Genomic DNA, 18,359 nt, shown 5'->3' on the forward strand with positions numbered 1-18,359 from the left:
ATTTTTGAGGGGATTTGGCTTGTTGATGAGTTCGGGTTATGACCTATATTCTGGTCATAAAAAGGCAGAGGAAGGAGGAGGAAGCAAAAATCCAGCAGTCCTGGGCTATGGTTTACTGAAGTGCTTTGGGCTTTGCCGCTTGGTGGTACAGCTCTGTTCCTGTTCCTTGATGCTCTTTCTAGACCAAACGTGGTTTGGTTTTGGGTTTGGGTTTTTTTTTTCCCCCCACCATTTCTCTGTGAGCACATTTCAGGACCTTTTTTCTCCAGGAGAACTGGAGGTTTAGATCATCAGCAAGTGCCACCGGCAAGCTTGGCCATGTTGTGACCAGCAGCTACAAAATCTGCTGGAATCGGTGGAGAGGCCACAGGAGCTGGGGTGATGCGATGTTGGGGATGGGATCCCTTTGGGGCGGTCAGGCCAGGCTGCAGTCCCGTGGCAGACGTACCTTGGGCAGGATGAGTTGTGGGGAGCATCTCTGGTGTCTCATGGAGGTTTTACATGAAATCTGTGGATAATTTGCTAGGCCGGGGCACTCTGCTGCTTCTCTCTGGCTTAAGCATACCCCGAACCGGCACAATTTTGGTGGTTTTAGAGAGAGACATGGGTTCCTCCTGGCACGCCTGGCTTGTTTATAGAGCAAATTCTAAGCAACATTAATAATTGATATCTGTTTTAAGTTGGTTTGTTCTGCACTCCCAAGCTGTCCTTGGCTGGTCCCATGCATCCTGCCCTGCCGGGTTTCTCCAAGGCAGAGCGTTGGGAGCGGGTCCAAGGAGACCCCCTCCAGTGGCCCCCTGGTCTCTCCTCTAGGTCTAAGAGAGCTGGAAGAAAAGAGGAGGAGATCCCCCTCCACCCATGGTCTGCCATCACCGTGGATGAGGCTTCCTTCAGGTGCCTGAGCGGTGAAGTTTTATTTCTGTAAAATAAGATTTTTTTCAGTAATTTTCACAGACCCAGAGTGAATCTGCATTTGCCAGGGCTGACTCCTTTCCTTCCCCAGCAGAGATTAGCGGTGTCATGGGTGGAAGAGTTCTTGGGCTTGGCTGTCTTGGTGTCACCGCTGACCTCCTCGCAGGATGTCACCTTGGTCTCCTCTCGGTGCCTTAACCTCCTCCTCGACACAGGCAGAGATCCCACTGACCTGACACGGGGTTTGGATGAGCCCGTTGAGCGCTTCCAACGCGTGGAGCTCCCAGCGGTCCTTGGCTGGGAGCATCCAGGCACCAGGATGCTGCAGGTCCTGTGGGGTGCAGAGCAGAGGTGTTAGTGCTGGGTGCTGGACAAGCAGGGGAAGACAGCCAGCTCCGGGCGCTCGGGGTGACAGCAGTTTGCTGCTGTGGAGTTGAACTTACTGCACCAAACATCTCTTTGGGCGGTGGAAGCGGAGGAGCATGATGGAGCATCACCAGCCCCATCTGTCTGCACTCCCTACTGTTATCCTTCTCTAAGGATGGCTTCACCTCTAATCTCCTAAATTTTAACTGTGTGTGACCATCCAAGCAGAGCTATTGAAACAAATCCGAGACCAAGAGGAGAAATAAAAAATGCTCTGGGCAAGAGAGAAGTAAGCAAAGTGAGGCCCCACCCTCTTTCCCAGAAAAAAGCACCAAACATGCTCAATAAATGCGAAGGTAATTTAAAATCTGAATCCAGGAGACAATGTGACTAGGATTTCATTACTTAAGCAAATGGATTTGCTTTTAGTGGATTCAGCCACAGACTGAAAGAAGCTTTCCCCAAGGGGTAAACATTTTTCCTGCTTTTGAAAGGCTTTCTTGTAGGGGTGGGGTGAGGGGGCTGGGGGGGGGCAGCAATCAGGACCGTGGCTGCCCAAGGAGCACCTTTATTCGGGGCAGATTTGGGCATTCCCAAAGCTGTCCTTTTGGGCGGGTGGTTTTTGGGGAGCCCCTGGGGTGGGATGCAGGGGGATGCGGGGTGATGCGGATTCTGGGGGGATGCTGGGGGGCTACTGGAGGATGCTGGGGTATGCTGGCCGCCCCCGCCCTGCGCCTTCCTCCCGGCCGCAGGAGTTAACCAGCAGCAGTGCCAGCTCTGCAGACTGTTTGGAATAGTTTAAATGCTTTGACACTCTGGATGTACTAGATGGCAGGGGAGGCAGTTTACAGCGTAATTCATATGCAAAACTGCACTATAAATTTAAAACCTGTCTCAGTTGCCGTGGCACCACTAAGCATTTCATCAGCATACAGTACAGTATTTCTGCCATCTTTGTTTGCATTGCAGTGACTCATCAAAAGTCTGTCTTGTACCAACACTGAGAGCATTCCTCTGGCACTGATATTTCTCTGTTTTTAAAGCTTCGGTTTGAAACTGGCATTTACTTCAGGTCCCTAATCAAAGGGCTCTATTCATTGCAGAGAGCAGCCTGAATGTTAATCTGCATCCGGCCTATTCATTTAGATGCTGTGCGCTGCCGGGGAGATTTGACTTGGTAAAAGCTTGAGCTACAGCAGATACAAACCCAGGGTTTGATACTATATATATTTTTTTTTTTCCCTCCTCGCTGCGTATAGCGGGGCGCTACGGGGGACGCAGAGCCCCTCCGGCGAGCGGCTGGGGACGGGGGCTGCTGAAGGTACGTTCGCTCCCTGCCAAGCGAGGGGACCGGGAACTTCCTTGCTCGGAAGAATTTTTTTTGACCATGCAGATACAATTAAATTGGCTCCGAGTGTGTTCCCTTTTCTTCCTGTTACCCCGTGGCCTTGCAGATAGGACTTTTTTTTTTTTTTTTTTTTTTTTTTTCCCCAGCAATGGGAACAGAGCCGCTCTTTGTGGGTTATTATTTTCTTTTCAGTGATTTTTTTTTTTTTTTTTTAATCTTTCGCAGATAAACTTTTTTTTTAATTTATTTAATATTGTTCTTACCAGCTTTCACGACTAGTTAACCATAGTTTTTCTTCAGTGGTATTGAAGGCAAACGGGATTTGGAAATCTCCTGGAGTCTTGCGTGGAGCTTGGGGAGGGGGGCCGGGGGGGTTTGGGCTCCCGGTGAATCCGCAGTGATTTGCTTCGCTGGAGTTTCGGTGCACGGGCTGCACTGACGCTCCCTGCTCCGCCGGCACAGGGGGTCTGCACGCCAGGTCCCTCTGAACACAAGGCATCACCGGCTGGGTGAAGGGCAGAATTATCCCCATGGCCCAAAGGTACCACGGGGATGCGCAGCTGGAGCCGTCGCCTTGAGCCCCTTCCCTGGGAGGTTGCCCGGAGGGTCCTGGGTACCGCTGGGATGGTAGCCCCCAACCGGAGGCGGTGGGCTGGGGGCGGGGGCAGTGGGCTGGGCTGAGGCTCCCCCTGCCCCGCTTTGGGTCTAGGGGAGAAATGAAGAAGCCAACTTGGTAGGCGGCTGCTGCGGCACGTTGGTTTGTTTTATTGGGGCTCAAATATCTGGCTTAATTTGGAGATAAGCCTCGTTTTGTTGGAGGATAAATCTGTTGAGAAGGGGTTTAACTGTTGAAATGCTCCCTCTTTCTGGTGCAAATGGGAAGATTGCTTTTCAAAGTGCTTTTTTCCTGGGAGCTGTCACTTGGGCAGAATCCTGTATTTATTTCAGGCAGAACGGCACATTGTTTTATAAATATCTTTTCTGTAGTTTCAACATAGCTGCTGGTTGTTGTGTTTCTTATATAATGCCACCCGAGATCTGTCTGACTATCTTACGTTTGCTTTACTGTTCACTCCTCTCCCATTACCGTTCAGGTTTTCCTGCATAAAGTAAAACCCTCGGGGGAATAAATCAGCGGTGCTTATTTAAACAGACCGCAACTTGAAGAAAATACTCGCGTTTTTGGAATATCCTTTGCCATCCGCCAGTCGCGTTTCCTACGTCGTTTGAAAACATCGATAAGTAATTTTTATAAGTGATCGCTTTTCCGCACGGCTCTGCGAGCTTAGCGTTGAGCCTTTGATGTCGGGTGAGGTGGGTTCCTCTGCTTCTGCCTGCTTTGGTGAACTGTCTAAAAACGCTGTGCCTTTCTCCCTGCCTTCTCCGTTTTTCAGATGTGCCCTACTTTGGATATTCCTGCATTGAATGTCTGAGGAGCTCCAGCCGATCCTGAGCCATGTCGCAGATGTTGCACATAGAGATTCCCAACTTCGGGAACACCGTTCTGGGCTGCCTGAACGAGCAGCGGCTGCTGGGGCTGTACTGCGATGTCTCCATCGTGGTGAAGGGCCAAGCCTTCAAGGCGCACCGGGCGGTCCTGGCCGCCAGCAGCCTCTACTTCCGAGACTTGTTCAGTGGGAACAGCAAAAACGCCTTTGAGCTGCCGGGTACTGTCCCCCCCGCTTGCTTCCAGCAGATCCTCTCCTTCTGCTACACCGGGAAGCTGACCATGGCGGCGAGCGAGCAGCTGGTGGTGATGTACACGGCAGGCTTCCTGCAGATCCAGCACATCGTGGAGAAAGGGACGGACTTGATGTTCAAGGTCAGCTCTCCCCACTGTGACTCTCAGACCACCATGATCGAAGACCCCAGCTCGGAGCCGCAGAGCCCCTGCAACCAGCTGCAGTCGGCCTCGGCGCCCTACGTCATGTCCCCCTCCATGCCCATCCCGCTCCTCACGCGTGTCAAACACGAGAACCTGGAGCTGCAGGCGGCTGCCCTGCCCGGCCTGCCCGGCAAGCGGCCCCTCGAGCCCGGCACCCGCGAGGGGGCTGGCGGCGGCGGCCCCAACACGGGACCCCTGAAGCTCTCCCGCGTCTCCTACTATGGGATGCCCAACCTGGCCACTCTCATCCCCAACGTCCAGCAGGTCCAGTACTCGCAGGGGGAGCGGACGAGCCCCAGCGCCAGCAGCATTCCCACCACCGACAGCCCCACCTCCTACCACAATGAGGAGGACGAGGAGGACGACGAGGCATATGACACCATGGTGGAGGAGCAGTATGGGCAGATGTACATCAAGTCCTCCGGAGGCTACTCTGGTAATGGATGGTCTCTCATCTTGGGTTTTCTGCTCTCCTTGGTCCTTCTCCAGCCGACACGGGTAGTTTGGGGCTTGTGCGTCTAGTTTTTGTCTTCGGGGGCTTCGTTTAGTTTATTTATGTAGCACGGTGCGGAAAGTGATGCACGTGGTGAGCTTGTGCTGGTGTTCAGGTGTGGCAGGGGCAGGTCCTCCCTGCTGGGCTGTGTCCCCAGTCTTCAGGCGAGAGGCTGTGTCAGCCGCCAGGGCTGGCTTAGCCCTTTGCTTTTTGGCTGAGGCTGCCGTGAGGAGCCTGGTGGTTATGGGAGCCGTGGGGTGGTGACACCCATCCCGTGGTGGTGGCTGAGCTCCCCTGCCATGGGTTGTCCAGGAGGGACAGTCCCCTGTGGGGAGGGAAGCATCAGCCCTTGCCGGCCCAGTGGCGCTTAGGTGGTTGGTCTGTGAGTTAGTCTTCAGCAAGGTGCAAGGCACATTCCTTCTGTCCTGGCTTTTTAGAATAAAAATTTTGTAAGTGTCATGAACATCTGACATTTGGAGGAAGGGAGAAAGACATCACATAAATCATTATTTATGATGTAAATCACAAATATGGTCCCCCTAGGGGGAGGTGCCCGGCTGGGTTGCGGGTGTGCCTGCATCCCGCGCAGATGAAGCTCGCAGCATCGCGTGCAGAGGCTCGGCTTTGGCACAGCGGCTGCCCCGTCGGAGCTGCAGGTGTCTGTGGTGGCAGCTTTGATCCATGGGCGCTCCCCAGGGAGGGACATCTTCCCGCCTGCTCTGGCTGCACGGAGCATCCTCCTGCCTGGAGCCACTTTCCCTGCTATGGTTCCGCGCTGAAATTGCTGGACTAATTTTGCAAATATTTAACTCTCAATTGTTGAAGAGCTGGCATGCTTTCCTCAAAGCCGTTTGATTTTATTCTTAAATGAGGGAGACGATTTGACAAATACAACCATTTCTGTTACTTAAAGCCAGGCTTTCCCTAATACTGAGAACGAGCTCATCCCCACACACCATCCCATCCCATCCCATCGAGCCTGGTGTCCCCTTGGTGTGTCCCTCTGCCAGGTCAAAAGCAGACAAGCAATATTTTCCAAGCGTTTTTACCAAGCTGTGTGCAAAAGGGGGAAAGTGTACTAATCAGTGTTACTATTTTAATATTAGAAATATTTGCTGAGAAAAGCGCATGAGCCAGTTGTTGAAAATGAGCCTGAAGAGCCTGTCTCCTCTGTCTGCCATGCTTCAGGTCCCAGCGGTCCATACTGGGTGGGCAAGGAGGAGTGGGATCAGGGGATGGGGACAAGGTCAGGGTGTGCTCCACGGCTGCCCACCCAGCAGGAGCTGGGAGGGGTTGGACGGATCAGAAATCAGGCTGCTTTCCCGCACACCGCTTTTGGGTTTATATTGCTTTGCGCTTCCCCGCTGTAGAGCATGCTGTGAGTAATGTGGGTTTGCCGTCGGCGCCAGGGCTCGCGGCGTTATTCCTCAGAGCAATGGGATTATACCCTTGGACATGGTGTTTTCCTTCCCTGCCACGGGACCAGTTCAGGCAGTAACAAAACAAAATTAATTCAAGAGGCAAGGGCAGGGCCAGCCCCGGGACGGCGCAGGCAGCAGCTATTAGGCTGTACCTAATTCTTGCGGTGCAGGAGTCATCCCGGTGGGAAAAGTGAAAATACAAGCAGCTTTCTGGGATGTCACTGGAGATGCTGCAGCCGTCCGGCCCTCGCACTGGAGCCGGGCATCCCGCAGTGAAGTTTTCCTGCTTGGTTTCTGTAGGGGGAAGACTTGAACCACGTCGTGATGCTGAGGCAGGGGCCAGGCAGGGAGGAGGCAGGTCAGGAGCACCAGCCCCGCTGTAAGGCTGTAATATACCACATTTCTGCTAAAATACCTTGTCCGCACCAGCACATTTCAAGGCAGTTTCCTGTTTTAAATAAGCCAGCTATAGTATCAGGCTTCCTGCAAAAGAAGGCACACAAAAAAGAGATTAAAAAAAATAAAACCTAAGCTATTCCATTATGGTTTGGACTTGTACAGCTAACTGTGTTTTAATTACTCGGGATAAACTGTACCCTCAAAAGGTGCAGAATAATAAAACCATAAGATGGAAGAGAGAAGCCAGCTAATCCTGCTCCTGGCATGTAGATCCCGACAGCCTTACAAAGGCCTGGGGGAGGGGGGAGCCCTTTAAAATAGTGATTGCCAACGTTTCCAAGAGCCCCGTTTATAAAAACAAAAACAAAGCCAAAGAAGAGCGCAGCAGATGAAGCCCTGAATTTCAGAGGGTTGGGGTTTTTTTTTCCTTCCTCCTTCCTTTTTTCTCTGTTCTTTCATTTCCCAGATGAAGTGTTGACTGAGCTAATGCTGGCGAGCATGTGGTAGGGCACTGGTGGCTGATGCTCTTTGCTTCCCTTGAGCATCACCCACCACTCCCAAGGCCGGGGCAGGGGAAAGGTGCTCAGCAGGACCCTGCCAGGCCTGGGGGTGGGGGTCACAAAGCCTCTTCTTGCCCCAAGACTTTTTAGAATTTATTTTTGTTCACCCCTTTTTATAGTCAGTACTGTGGTGAATCTCCAAAGTTGGGATCAGGGATGCATCTGCAAAGCCGGGATCAGAGAGGCAAGGAGCACATCACCACCTTGGCCAAGGGTTTGCTGGTGGAAGAGGGGTGCAGAGGGGGTCTGGTTGCACGATGTGCCTCCTGCAGTGGTGGCACTGGGGTGCTGGACCACCACAAATGTCAGACCTGCAAAAGGAGCAGCAGATAAATGAATTTATAAACCCAGTCTCAAATGTGGACTGATGGGAGGGTGAGGTTTAGGTGTTGGTAGACAGGGCACCGGCTCGCAGAGGGATGTAGGAGAAGGTGCCTCAGCTCCCACCAGCCGCTGGCCATGCTTGGTGGCTGCGGTGTCACCGCCGCCGTCCCTGTCCCCGCCTGCTGCTGCGGCAGGCTGCGAGCATGGAAAATGGCTCCTTATTTTATAACTGGGTCTGGTGCTGGAGAACATGTGGGCCTTGAGGACATGAGTGAGACTTAATGAGGTTTCTAGCATCTGATCTGAAGAACGCACAACTCCAGAAAATATTAAACAAAAGCAAAGTATTTTTATCCTTGTTAATTACAGCGTCGTGGGCCTGATCTGAAGTGGGTTTCAGCAGGACTTGCAGATGCTCGGCGTTTTTCTGCACTGAACCGCGTTCTTGTCAGTCAGCTTGCTGCTTAGCAGATGCAGTTAATTTAATTTTGACAGGCGCAAGCGAAGTTGCGCGAGGGTCCGTCCTCCTCCCCTGCTCCTGCTGCACTAGTTTGCAGGGGAGAGGAAAAATCTTTATGCAGCAAATGGCTGGAATGTAAAGGCTGGACTTGAAAGTTACGAAATCCTGAACTGACAAGAGCACACTTCATTAAAAATTCATCTAAAATAGCCATTATAGAATAGTTGTGGTAATTAGCTGAGAGAATAGTTTTCTCTCCTGGCCTCTGATTCCTGACAGTAAGGAAAGAGGGCAAGAAACAACCCAGAATCCATAATGAGTGACTCCGTGCAGCATCCCGAACTGAGCCTGGGAATGACATGCTGCAACGATGTAAATCACAGCTTGCGACACCTGATAATTGCAGCTGTAATAAAGTAGCTGTTCTAACCGCGGGAATAGCGGTGTGATCCTGCGAGGACCAGTGCCGTGCGGTGCCAGTCCGACAGTGCTGCACACGGCGGGATGCTGGCCAGCAAAGAGCTGGCGTTTTTGTAGGAAATAATATGGTCGAGCAAGGATGCCCTGTTTATTCCCCAGAGCACTTTTCCTTGGGCTTTTTGCTGAGGGTTTCAAACAGCCCTACTGCTGGAAGAACCAGTGTGCCGACAGGAGACGGCCGGCGCCAGCATCGCCCATCCTGCGTGGGGACCAGTGGTGCTGAGCAGCGGGAGGAAGGCAGAGCCCACGCCAGGGGTGCTCAGCCTCTGGCCTTTTTTGGCATTAAATTTCCAGTCCCGGTTTTCTCACCGTAAAACACAGATGTTTAATTTTAGGCTGGCAGATGTTTCACTCCTGGCTGAGATCTGAAGCGAAGGCAAGATAGGGGTATTTATAAACCAGTAATATTTTTACTATACTAATTCCAGATTACCTCCCTGTATAAATAGGTCACAAATCAAATCGCTGCATTCCAGTACGTTGTTATAAATGTACTATTTGTAAAACATAAACTATCCTCATTGGGACTATGTCATATATCTGTCCCGTGGTGCGTGCGTGTGTCCCCTGTGGTACAGGTTTACACACACAGGCGGATGCTGGTGATGCCAGGGCTGGGGCAGGGATGCTATTTTTGGGGTAATCCCACTGCCAGTGGAAAATAGGCTAATGGGATAAAAATGTTTGTAAAATATTGCTGTTTGAAAAGAGACTTCTCACCATGTAGAGAACGAAGGGGAGAATTATCCATGCGTTTGCATACGTGGTGGCTGGTGGTGGAGCAGGTAGAACTGGTTTTGCAACCCTTAGGGTGGACCAGGGCTCGTGACTTGCAGTTTCATGCTGGAGCTCTGTAAATGTTAACTTTTGGGTGAGGGACCATCCCTCTGATCTTTCTGTATCTCATTCCTAAAATGGAAAAAAGTTGTTGCTTACCCACGGGAGTATGTTGAAGTTTATATGTGGTGAATGGTGAAGCAGAGAACCCAGACTGGTGAGAACTGGGGGTTCACGAGTAATTTTGAAGCCCTGGTGTTTGAATTGTTGGGAACTAAGGAAATAAGTGAAGGTTGGTGCCAGGTGTGCGGCCAGAAAATCCCAGCGCTGCCAGCCCCTCAGCACCTGCCGGAGCACCTTGTTGCCCATCACCGATGAGGGTCAGTGGGAGCTGTGCAGGGCTCAGCATCTCTGGTCCCAGGCACCTCGGGTGGGATGTGCAGATGTGCAGCTGTCTTGGCATCACCAAAACCATGGTGGGCTCAGCACATGTAACAGACCCCTGGGCCGGATGGTACCTCTGAGCCGGATGGTATGTTTTAGGGACAACGAAGACACGTGTCCCTAGTGTCACGCAAAACCCGGAGCCATGGATTAATTCCCACAACTCCAGTTTTCCTCAGAGTGGGGACCGGTGAGTTGGTTTGAGGCTGCTGCTTCAGCCGGAAAACCTGGGATATTTCCCGTTCTGGACCACTTGTTGCCAGCTGCAGCATCCATGTAAGTTTGGGATGAAAGCACATATCTGAATAAATAAAACATACCAGTGTTTGGCTGGCAGCTCCCGTTGCTTCCTCTGTAATGATTTCCTGCCCCTCTCCGCTAGCTGGTAGGCTCCTTTCTTGGTCGAGAACAAAACTGTATTAAACAATACTTCACATTGTTTGCCCTTTCATTCAAAGGGAAGGAGCCGCTGCTCTCTGAAGATACAAATTAATTAGAAGCGAATACTATCCTGTTCTTCAGAGCATAAAGGCCAAACAGACGGGCTTTCTTTGAAAACATGGGACCAAAGTGTCTCTTGTATCCTGCTTCTTTACATAACCGATGGCTATCTGTTGAATTGAGGTGGCACTGAAAGGCCGAAATCTTTGGTTGTTTTTGTTTAGTATCGTTGAATTTGTGCTAGTGCTTTAACGGCAACAAAGTCCAAAAAATGATTCATGCCTGTGTTTAATAAGAGATTTACAGACAGCGAGCCAGAGGGACAGATGTAACCAAAATAGAATAGTGGGATTGAGTTACCCTTGGTCTTTTTAGCCTGAATTTTAGCTTGTTTTATGAAGTATTTGATTTCACAGGAAGAAATGTAAACTTCTCGATGGCTCCGTGTGTAGGAAGCGAAATGTCTTCAAAAGCAAAGAATTTCTGCAAGGCAGGATTGTCACCAACCAGCGCGGCAGCATTGTCTTCCTGAAAAGCTGCTTTTCTTTCAGGGAAGAGGTTTGACACCAAATCCTTCAACAATTTTTCCAGGAGGGCAGCATGAACACGGTGCTTGTGCCGATCTTTCTCTTGCCTGCCTCATTACTGCTACCTTAGGGTTTCTTTGCCCAAATATTGTTCCTTACTGAATGTTTGCCTATGGAAAGTGGTGGAGCAGGTAGGTTTGTCCTTGTCCGCTGTAGCTGTTTGCTGCTTGGAGGTGTTTAATTTCTCCGGTGACAGCAGCCCTGATGGAGAAGCAGGCAGGAGGGCACGGCTGATGGCCGTTCAAGTCTGAGTTCTCTCCTGTTCCCTTTACAGCAATATCAGGTCACAAGCTGTGAGGACCTTCTCCTGCCTTTCCTGCTCTGAACTCTGTCTCATTTCGGGTATTGATTGCAACTGCTTTCACTGGAGACCCGCAGCCTTTATATCGCTTAAAAAATAAGAAACTGAGAATCTGCCCAGCTTCCCTTCAGCAGCTTAACATCTGCTGGTTTTTAGGTGGTGATGAATATCGTGGGCGCTTTTGACCCGAGTCATTAGTTAAGAGTAAAAATGAAATATTAAAAATGCAGTTTTGCACAGCCTGGGTGGAGCGTCGTGCTCGGGAAGGGCTGGAATGGTTTCCCTGCTCCCGCTGGGCAGCTGAAGCGGTGACTCCGTGGAGAGCCCAGTGCTGCTGAATGCTCACCCTGACGAGCTGCCTGCAATTAGTAGGAGCCCCGTGCACGGGCACGGCCTCATCCTCACCTGTCCTGTTGTCTGACGGCTCAGGGATGTGCATTTAGCACAAAAAACTGTTGTCAAATTCTGTTTTACCCCTAATAGCATCATTCACCTACCTTCTGTTGCTGCTACTGAGGACCTTGGATGCCTCAGGCTCGTGTGTGGTGGTATATATAATTTTACCTTTTAGTTCAGCTTGGGTGTAACCTGCAGAGGACTCGGGGGGGGGGGGGGGGGGGGGGGGGGGAGCCAGCTGTGGTGTCCCACCTCCTGTTTCCTCTCCCCTTGAGATCTGCATTTATTTTGCCATGGCCCTCGTGCTGCAGCCTGCCTTGGTGACCATGCCTTGCCAGAGCCGAAAATCCTGGGAAGGACAGCAGAGTGGGGCCCCCTGGGTCTTAGTGCCCCCAAACCCGGTGCCCCTCTGCTTTTGATTTCTTTAAGCTGGAAAATACTAGTATTAAATTGGATATACTCTGTTTATTGCTCTTTGAAAGCATCAGAAATACAGCAGGTCTTTGAGATGCTTCCTCTGCCTGAGCAGAAGATGACTCCCGTCTCCAAGGAGAGGGTGCCGGGATGCTTGGGAGCGCTATTCAACAGGGAAATACTGCAGCTGGTGAAAAATTGGTATGTCAGGGGGACTGCACATCAGCCCTACAGAGCCCTGCCACTTTGCGTGAAGAATCGGCCAAGAGAAGTTGGTTTAAAACCGTTGCGTGAACAGTTCTGCTGCTGTTTGGTCCTTAAGCACTGAAGGAAAGGCTCCTCTGCTGCGGTGCGGCTCCACGAGCAAGGGGCATCCTCCTGGCATGCCGACTTTTTAGGGAAGGAGGGAGCGATGAGGGTGGGGATGCTCCCAGCCCCGTGCCTGCGATAGGATGCCACGGCACAGCACGGCGTCGTGGGGCATGTCCTAGTTAGAACACTGCTCCCATTGTACGGGAGCCATCGCCCTTTGGTTACTGCAGCAACAAGTCTGCAAAACTTGTTATTTTATCTAGAGAGAGGAAAAGTGCCCCCCAGAACACCGAAATAATTGCAGGAAAAGACATCTCTTGAGTAGGAGACATTTTGAGTTCAGAAACGCTAATTGCTGGGGGTTTTTCTTCTCTCTGTATTCACAGATATTGAAGCACAGAGCTGGCTTTGATTTTATGTGTGGCACTTGCCACATTATCAGACAGCTTGGGGGGGAAAAAAGATGGAGCGTTGTAGCGCTGGGCTGCAATTCAGAACTGTAACTGCTCCCACTACGTCCCCGTGCAGCTGGAGTTGATGTACACCCGTGTCAGTCCTCTTTTGCTGTCAAAAATCATCATTTTAAGCAAGCCTCTGGACTTGCAACTGTAAATGTGCTTTAGGAAGTGCTGGGTGCTGGGAGGACAGCTGAGTGCTTCCAGCTTTTCAGTGTTACTGGTTGCTGATGGGCAGTGGTGGACTCCAGGGGTGGCACGCTGGGGCGGGTCCCAGCTGCGCCCTGGCGAAACATGGTGATTTGGGTTTGAAGCTGCAGCTTACTAATATTTTTTTGACTGGTTGGTTGGGCTTTCTCTCGTTATAGAGAGGACATGTTAGCCTGCAAGAGGCAGAGTAAGGACAAGGCGCTTGGGAGAGTGAGTTGAGCTTGCAGCAGGTGGCTGGTGGGTGCCATCCCTGGGGAAGGCTATGATGACCTTTCTCGGTGCAGTGGGTCTCTGCAGAGTCTGGTTTTTCACTTCAGCAGGAAAGAAAAAAATCAGGGGGAGCAGTTACAGTGCTGATGCAGGTATTTGTCAGTCTAGTGCCTGTTTTAGAAACCCCCGGTGAAGTAACCTGCCGTTCTTCTGGGAGCGTTTGGGGAAGCCAGCTCCGTATGCTGCACTTGCAGAACAATGCCAGCTGTGCAGAGTTGCCCATTTTCATAAATGATTAACTTAGGAAAAGTTAAAGCATAATTAGATTCTAAGAATCCCTCTCACAGAACCTGAATGTGCATATGAGACCGCTGTGGTAGATGATGGGGGAGACCAGGGGATCTTTCCGTGCTTTCAGGTGGCATCTGCCCTGCGTTCCCGTAGCCCTAGCGAAGGGTTGTGCTTCTGGAGGGAGGAATATTTCCAGCAGCTATGTGAAAAAGTCAAAATCTGACCTTCTGTTAATGTTGTGCCTGCATAATAAACTGTTTTAATGGTTTTCCCTTTTAATTTTGAAGTTGCTCAAGAGAAGCCAGAGCAGATCCCACTGGAGAACCGTTCCTGTGTCCTCATACGACGGGATCTAGTTGCTCTCCCAGCCAGTCTTATCAGTCAAATTGGATACCGTTGCCACCCAAAACTCTACTCGGAGGGAGATCCTGGAGAGAAACTTGAGCTTGTTGCAGGTAACGAGGGGGTAACTTTGCTTTGCTCGAGAGCGCCTGGGGATCGCTGATATTTCCCTTCCTGAAACATGTTCTTCATCTTGCTTGCACCATTGCTGGAGTCATGCATCTGGTGTGCCCTTGCCATGCCTTTCTGGATTATTCATTCACCAATCATCTTTTTAAAAGTTCTAAGTTTCCTTTAATTTGCTGATAGAAAAATGTGTCATTAACAGGATTTATTCAATTGAATTAATTTAGCATTTTAATTGAATTCTCCAGCTTGTGTTCTTCCTGACTGGTGTGGGCTGCATCGCAATTGTGTTTTGATTTAGATGCACAGATCTAAAAAAAAAAGCCAATGGGGAAAAAAACCCACCCTATCACATTATAAGATTTACAAAGCAATGGAGATAAAATTTGTGTCAGTGAAGAAGCTTTGAAAAGCCTGCAGAAGATTTTTAAAACCTGGGGGCGTTACTAAATGGTCAAACGCTGCAGTGGGAAGGAAGAGAAGGAATTGGGTTTGGTCCTTTCTTCTATCTCCATTTCCATTTTGGGGGGGGGGGGGGGAATTTATAATAATGGGAGAATTCACTCCTTCTCTATCAAGGATTTAGGATTTATGGCCAACTTGAGGGGGAAGATGGTGCTGTTTAGCTCTTAATGATACTGGTTGTGCCAGAGCTGGATAAAGAGTGCAGTCTGGTAGCCGTGAAACAGTGGCCGTGCCAGCCTGCAGCCCGGTACCCTGAGAGCTGCACGGGAGGCGCATGTTTGACCGGAGAGTCCAGGTTAAATTCTAGTTTCAATAATTATATTCTGCTTTTTTAAGTTTCCCCCAGCTTCACTTTGCTGCAGTGGTCTCTCAGCTCGCAGCCATGCTGTTGTGAAGTGTTTTCCCTGGGATGCAGCACTGTTGGGATGGAGCGATCTTTGCACGACAGCCCGTAGCGGCAGCCCGGGCGGGGAGGTTTAATTAATATCTATCAAGCCCTTGGTACAAAAAGGATGTGCGGCAGTGCCATCAACCCAAATCAGTTGTCCTTTCTGGTCCTTTATCTCTTGGTAGGTAGCATAATTTTATTTTTGTCTGTAGAAGGAATCAGGATTTCAGGGGATGCCCAGAACGGTTTCCATCTGACAGAGGATGGGGCTTTGATGGAAGTCAGAAGTAAAATGCACACGCCGCAACACAGTGTACAACCACAAGTATTTATTTTGTATCTGGAATATTCATTTTGTACCCATTTCCATTTTATGTGAGACTTCTTAAAACCATCGAGTGGTGCAGGTTATTTTCACAGTGAGAGCTGCAAATTGGCTTGAGGCAGCTCTGCTTGATTTACATTTTTCAATCTGGGGAAAAAAAGTAGATTAATATCACTAACCGGTCATGGCTGCCTGGGTGATTTTTTATTTATTAAAGTGAAGTTACCCTCGGTAGCATCTGGCGTTTCCCGTGATGGCTTACCTCTTAAAATACCGCTGCTGAAGGAAGCTAATTCCTGGCTCAAACCTGGTGAGACCCAGGAGCGGGGATGACCCCGGAGCACGCGGGAGGATCCCGCGGCAGCAGTTTTTCCCAGCTCTCCATTCAGGGTGTTTTCCTTTCCCCTCTGATGGTTTTTCATGCCATGATTCGATTCCGCAAACTTCAGCAGCTGCCTACAAGAAGGTCCTCAGCCAGCCTTGCAGCCCTGGTGGTGTGTCTGATGGATGGATGCCGTGCGCGGAAGAGAATGTGGAAAAGCCCTGGCATAAGCGGGATGGCTCGGGGATCTGGGTGGCTCAGGGATCCAGAGCAATGCTGGCTATTTTCCAGGCAGGAGGGGTGGCCTGGGCTGCCCGCGATGCCAGGGGGGCGCAGGCAGCCATCCCTGGGCAGAGGGTTGGGCTGGGGTTGCTGCTGGGTGCCTGCCCTGGTGCAGACCCCCCGGCGTGGGCTGCCCTGAAGCTCTGCCTTCATCCGGAAGATCAGGGACAATCACCTGTAGGCTTTCCTGGGAATCCAGGAGGTAATTTTATTTCTCCGGTAGATGTTTTTATATCTTGAGAACAGAGTATGTTCTGGATCTAGATACGACCCATTATTTAATCTTAATTAAAAGGAAATCCCATAACCCTCTCATATAACAGTACACTTGAAAAATAGGATGAGGTCTCCCTGCAAGCCGGTGCTGAGGCAGGAGCGGTTTGGTCTCTGTGAGAGCTACGTGCAATGTAGAAGGGTTTTTGATAAGAAACCTGCTGTAAAGCACTGCCAAACCCCTGGACGTCTAAAGCTGCTTTGGCAGGGGCTCCGTTTTTTTTTTTTTCCCAGAGAACATCCTTGAAGGCAGCGTGTTTCAAAGTCAGCAGCTCCTGAGCATTAGAAGGAAAATTCCCTGCTCGCCAGAAGTATCCAGAGGTGATGGGCTGAGGTTTTTGGAAACTGTTAGATCTGTAGTGTAACCAAGTACCTTTTCTGTGCTGGATGGGGTTTTTTCTTTCCTTTCTAGCTGTATGTTCTACGATCTTTCACTTGAGAAAAGAAAAGGCCAATTGGATTGGGGTTTTTCTTCCTTCAGAAAGAATAAATAATCTGATCTGCACATATAAACCCACAGTATAAAGCCTTGCGCTGTGTGTATTTGCAAGAGAAAGAGAGTCCTTTCACTGAATTTCCATCAACTTCCTTTCTGTACAGATAAAATTAGGAATTATTATTACCTGGGACTTGCCAGGACCCCAAGGGAGTGCAGTAGCAGTCCTTGCTAGGCTTTTCCAAAAATCCTGCCATCCTCATCGGGTTTTTGCAGCGGCATATGAGGAACGCAGAGCTCCTGTGGCGCCCCAGCGCCCCAGCCTCAGGACCGAGCAGTTCGGTGGTGGCTCAGAGGTGATACTGCCAGCGAGGCAAGGGTTTAATTCGGAATTCTCCCTCTCCAACCCTTCCAGGCTCAGGTGTTTACATCACCCGGGGGCAGCTGATGAATTGCCACCTCTGTGCCGGTGTCAAACACAAGGTCCTTCTGAGACGTCTTCTGGCCACCTTCTTTGATAGGTATGTCCCCTTGCTCTGTGTGCCCCCCAGGGGATTGGGGTTGTTTTCTGGTGGTTTAACCATGTGAATAGATAAAGTGTCATGGGTGCTTCATCCTCTGTATGTGCTGCAATGATTTCTGTGCTTTTTCTTAATGATGCTTGAACCTGAGCAGGAGGTTTTCCAATTCCATACCTTGAAATCGCGTGATGCGGTGATCCCTCCGTAAGAACCTAAAGGGAAGAGGACAAGGCAGCGGCTGTGCCCTGGAGTCCCTGGTGTAAGGATCTTCCTTTGCCTTTCTTGCAGGAACACGCTTGCCAACAGCTGCGGAACTGGAATCCGGTCCTCCACGAGCGATCCCAGCAGGAAGCCCCTGGACAGCAGGGTTCTTAATGCAGTCAAATGTAAGGAGAGAGATTTACTGCTGCTCTGTTGGAACAGCATGCCGAGAGCAAAGCCGAAACCTAAGCAGGGAAGGCCATCTCTGTTGCATAATAATGGGAGCTATATATGGTGAAATTAGGTTACAGGAAAATCTATTTTTTTTTTATTTTGCACCGTTTTGTGGGGCTCAAGTTAATTTTCGGTGGGTTTTGACAGTATCTTTAATATAAAACATTATTGCTACTTGACTGGTTTGCTATATTTTAAAGCCCTGATCTTGCAGTTAATTATTTTACTGGTAGGTTCTCTAAGAAGGAAATTGAAATTATGTTTTTGGCAATGCCCAGAGCTTGAAACCACTGAAACGGGTCATGTCTGTGTGTTGGCTCTTATGCCCCCAGGCGCTGGCTGGCATTCGGATCATCCGAGTGCAGGGCTCTGCCCAGCCCCCGGGTTTACTGGGGCAGAGCATCCTCCACGCATCTTGCAGGGGTGCTCCCCCCACTGTGCTGGGAGGTGCCTTGTGGTGCCCTGGATTTTTGGGTCTTCAGCAATAAGGGGGTCCCCAGGAATCAGGGGAACTGCTGCCTGCCTCAGCATGGGCTTATCTGCTCTCCATCTCACTGGTGGCTCACTGGTTAGTTTTACAGCCTTACTTCCTTGGAATATATTTTGTAAACTTATCTTTTTAAAAAAATACATCACATGAGAGTCCTGCTGCAAATAATTGCCTTTTAAAAAGGTTGCATGAAGCAACAGGAGCTTTTGGCTTCAACATCTGAACTGTGAAGTTCTGTGTCGTGCCAGGTGGCTCGGCTAGTCGGTCTGTCTTTCTGTAGAGCTGCTGAGCTCTGTCTCAGAGCTGGGGGTACGAAAGGTTCAGCTGTTTAACACCCCTTCTGCTGTCCTGCAAGTAAGATCCCCTGTGTCTGTGTGGTTACACGGTGCCCTAACTTTAGCCAGGGCTGGGATGCGCAGGGCTGCCTGCTTCACTGTGCGTCTTTGTACCCGGTGCCTGGTGTTAATG

The 18,359-nt window shown here is 50.3% G+C and overlaps 1 protein-coding gene across 13 annotated transcripts in view; it reads left to right on the forward strand.

The window, feature by feature from the left end:
* NACC2 (NACC family member 2) overlaps positions 1-18,359 on the forward strand; it is a 92,268-nt gene that overhangs the window by 62,810 nt on the left and 11,099 nt on the right. For 7 of the 13 annotated variants that reach the window (XM_080402208.1, XM_080402209.1, XM_080402206.1 and 4 more), the window contains 4 exons: positions 4,021-4,947; positions 13,774-13,941; positions 16,861-16,966; positions 17,255-17,352. In XM_080402208.1, the coding sequence (XP_080258334.1) occupies positions 4,083-4,947; positions 13,774-13,941; positions 16,861-16,966; positions 17,255-17,352 (1,237 nt within the window). In that variant the 5' untranslated portion in view covers positions 4,021-4,082. Of the gene's footprint in view, positions 1-1,769; positions 3,168-3,720; positions 4,948-13,773; positions 13,942-16,860; positions 16,967-17,254; positions 17,353-18,359 lie in introns of those variants that run through there. The other 6 variants (XM_080402202.1, XM_080402203.1, XM_080402205.1 and 3 more) reach the window with 6 other exon arrangements.

This window comes from Falco punctatus, assembly GCF_963210335.1.
Source record: "Falco punctatus genome assembly, chromosome: 9".
NCBI lineage: Eukaryota > Metazoa > Chordata > Aves > Falconiformes > Falconidae > Falco > Falco punctatus.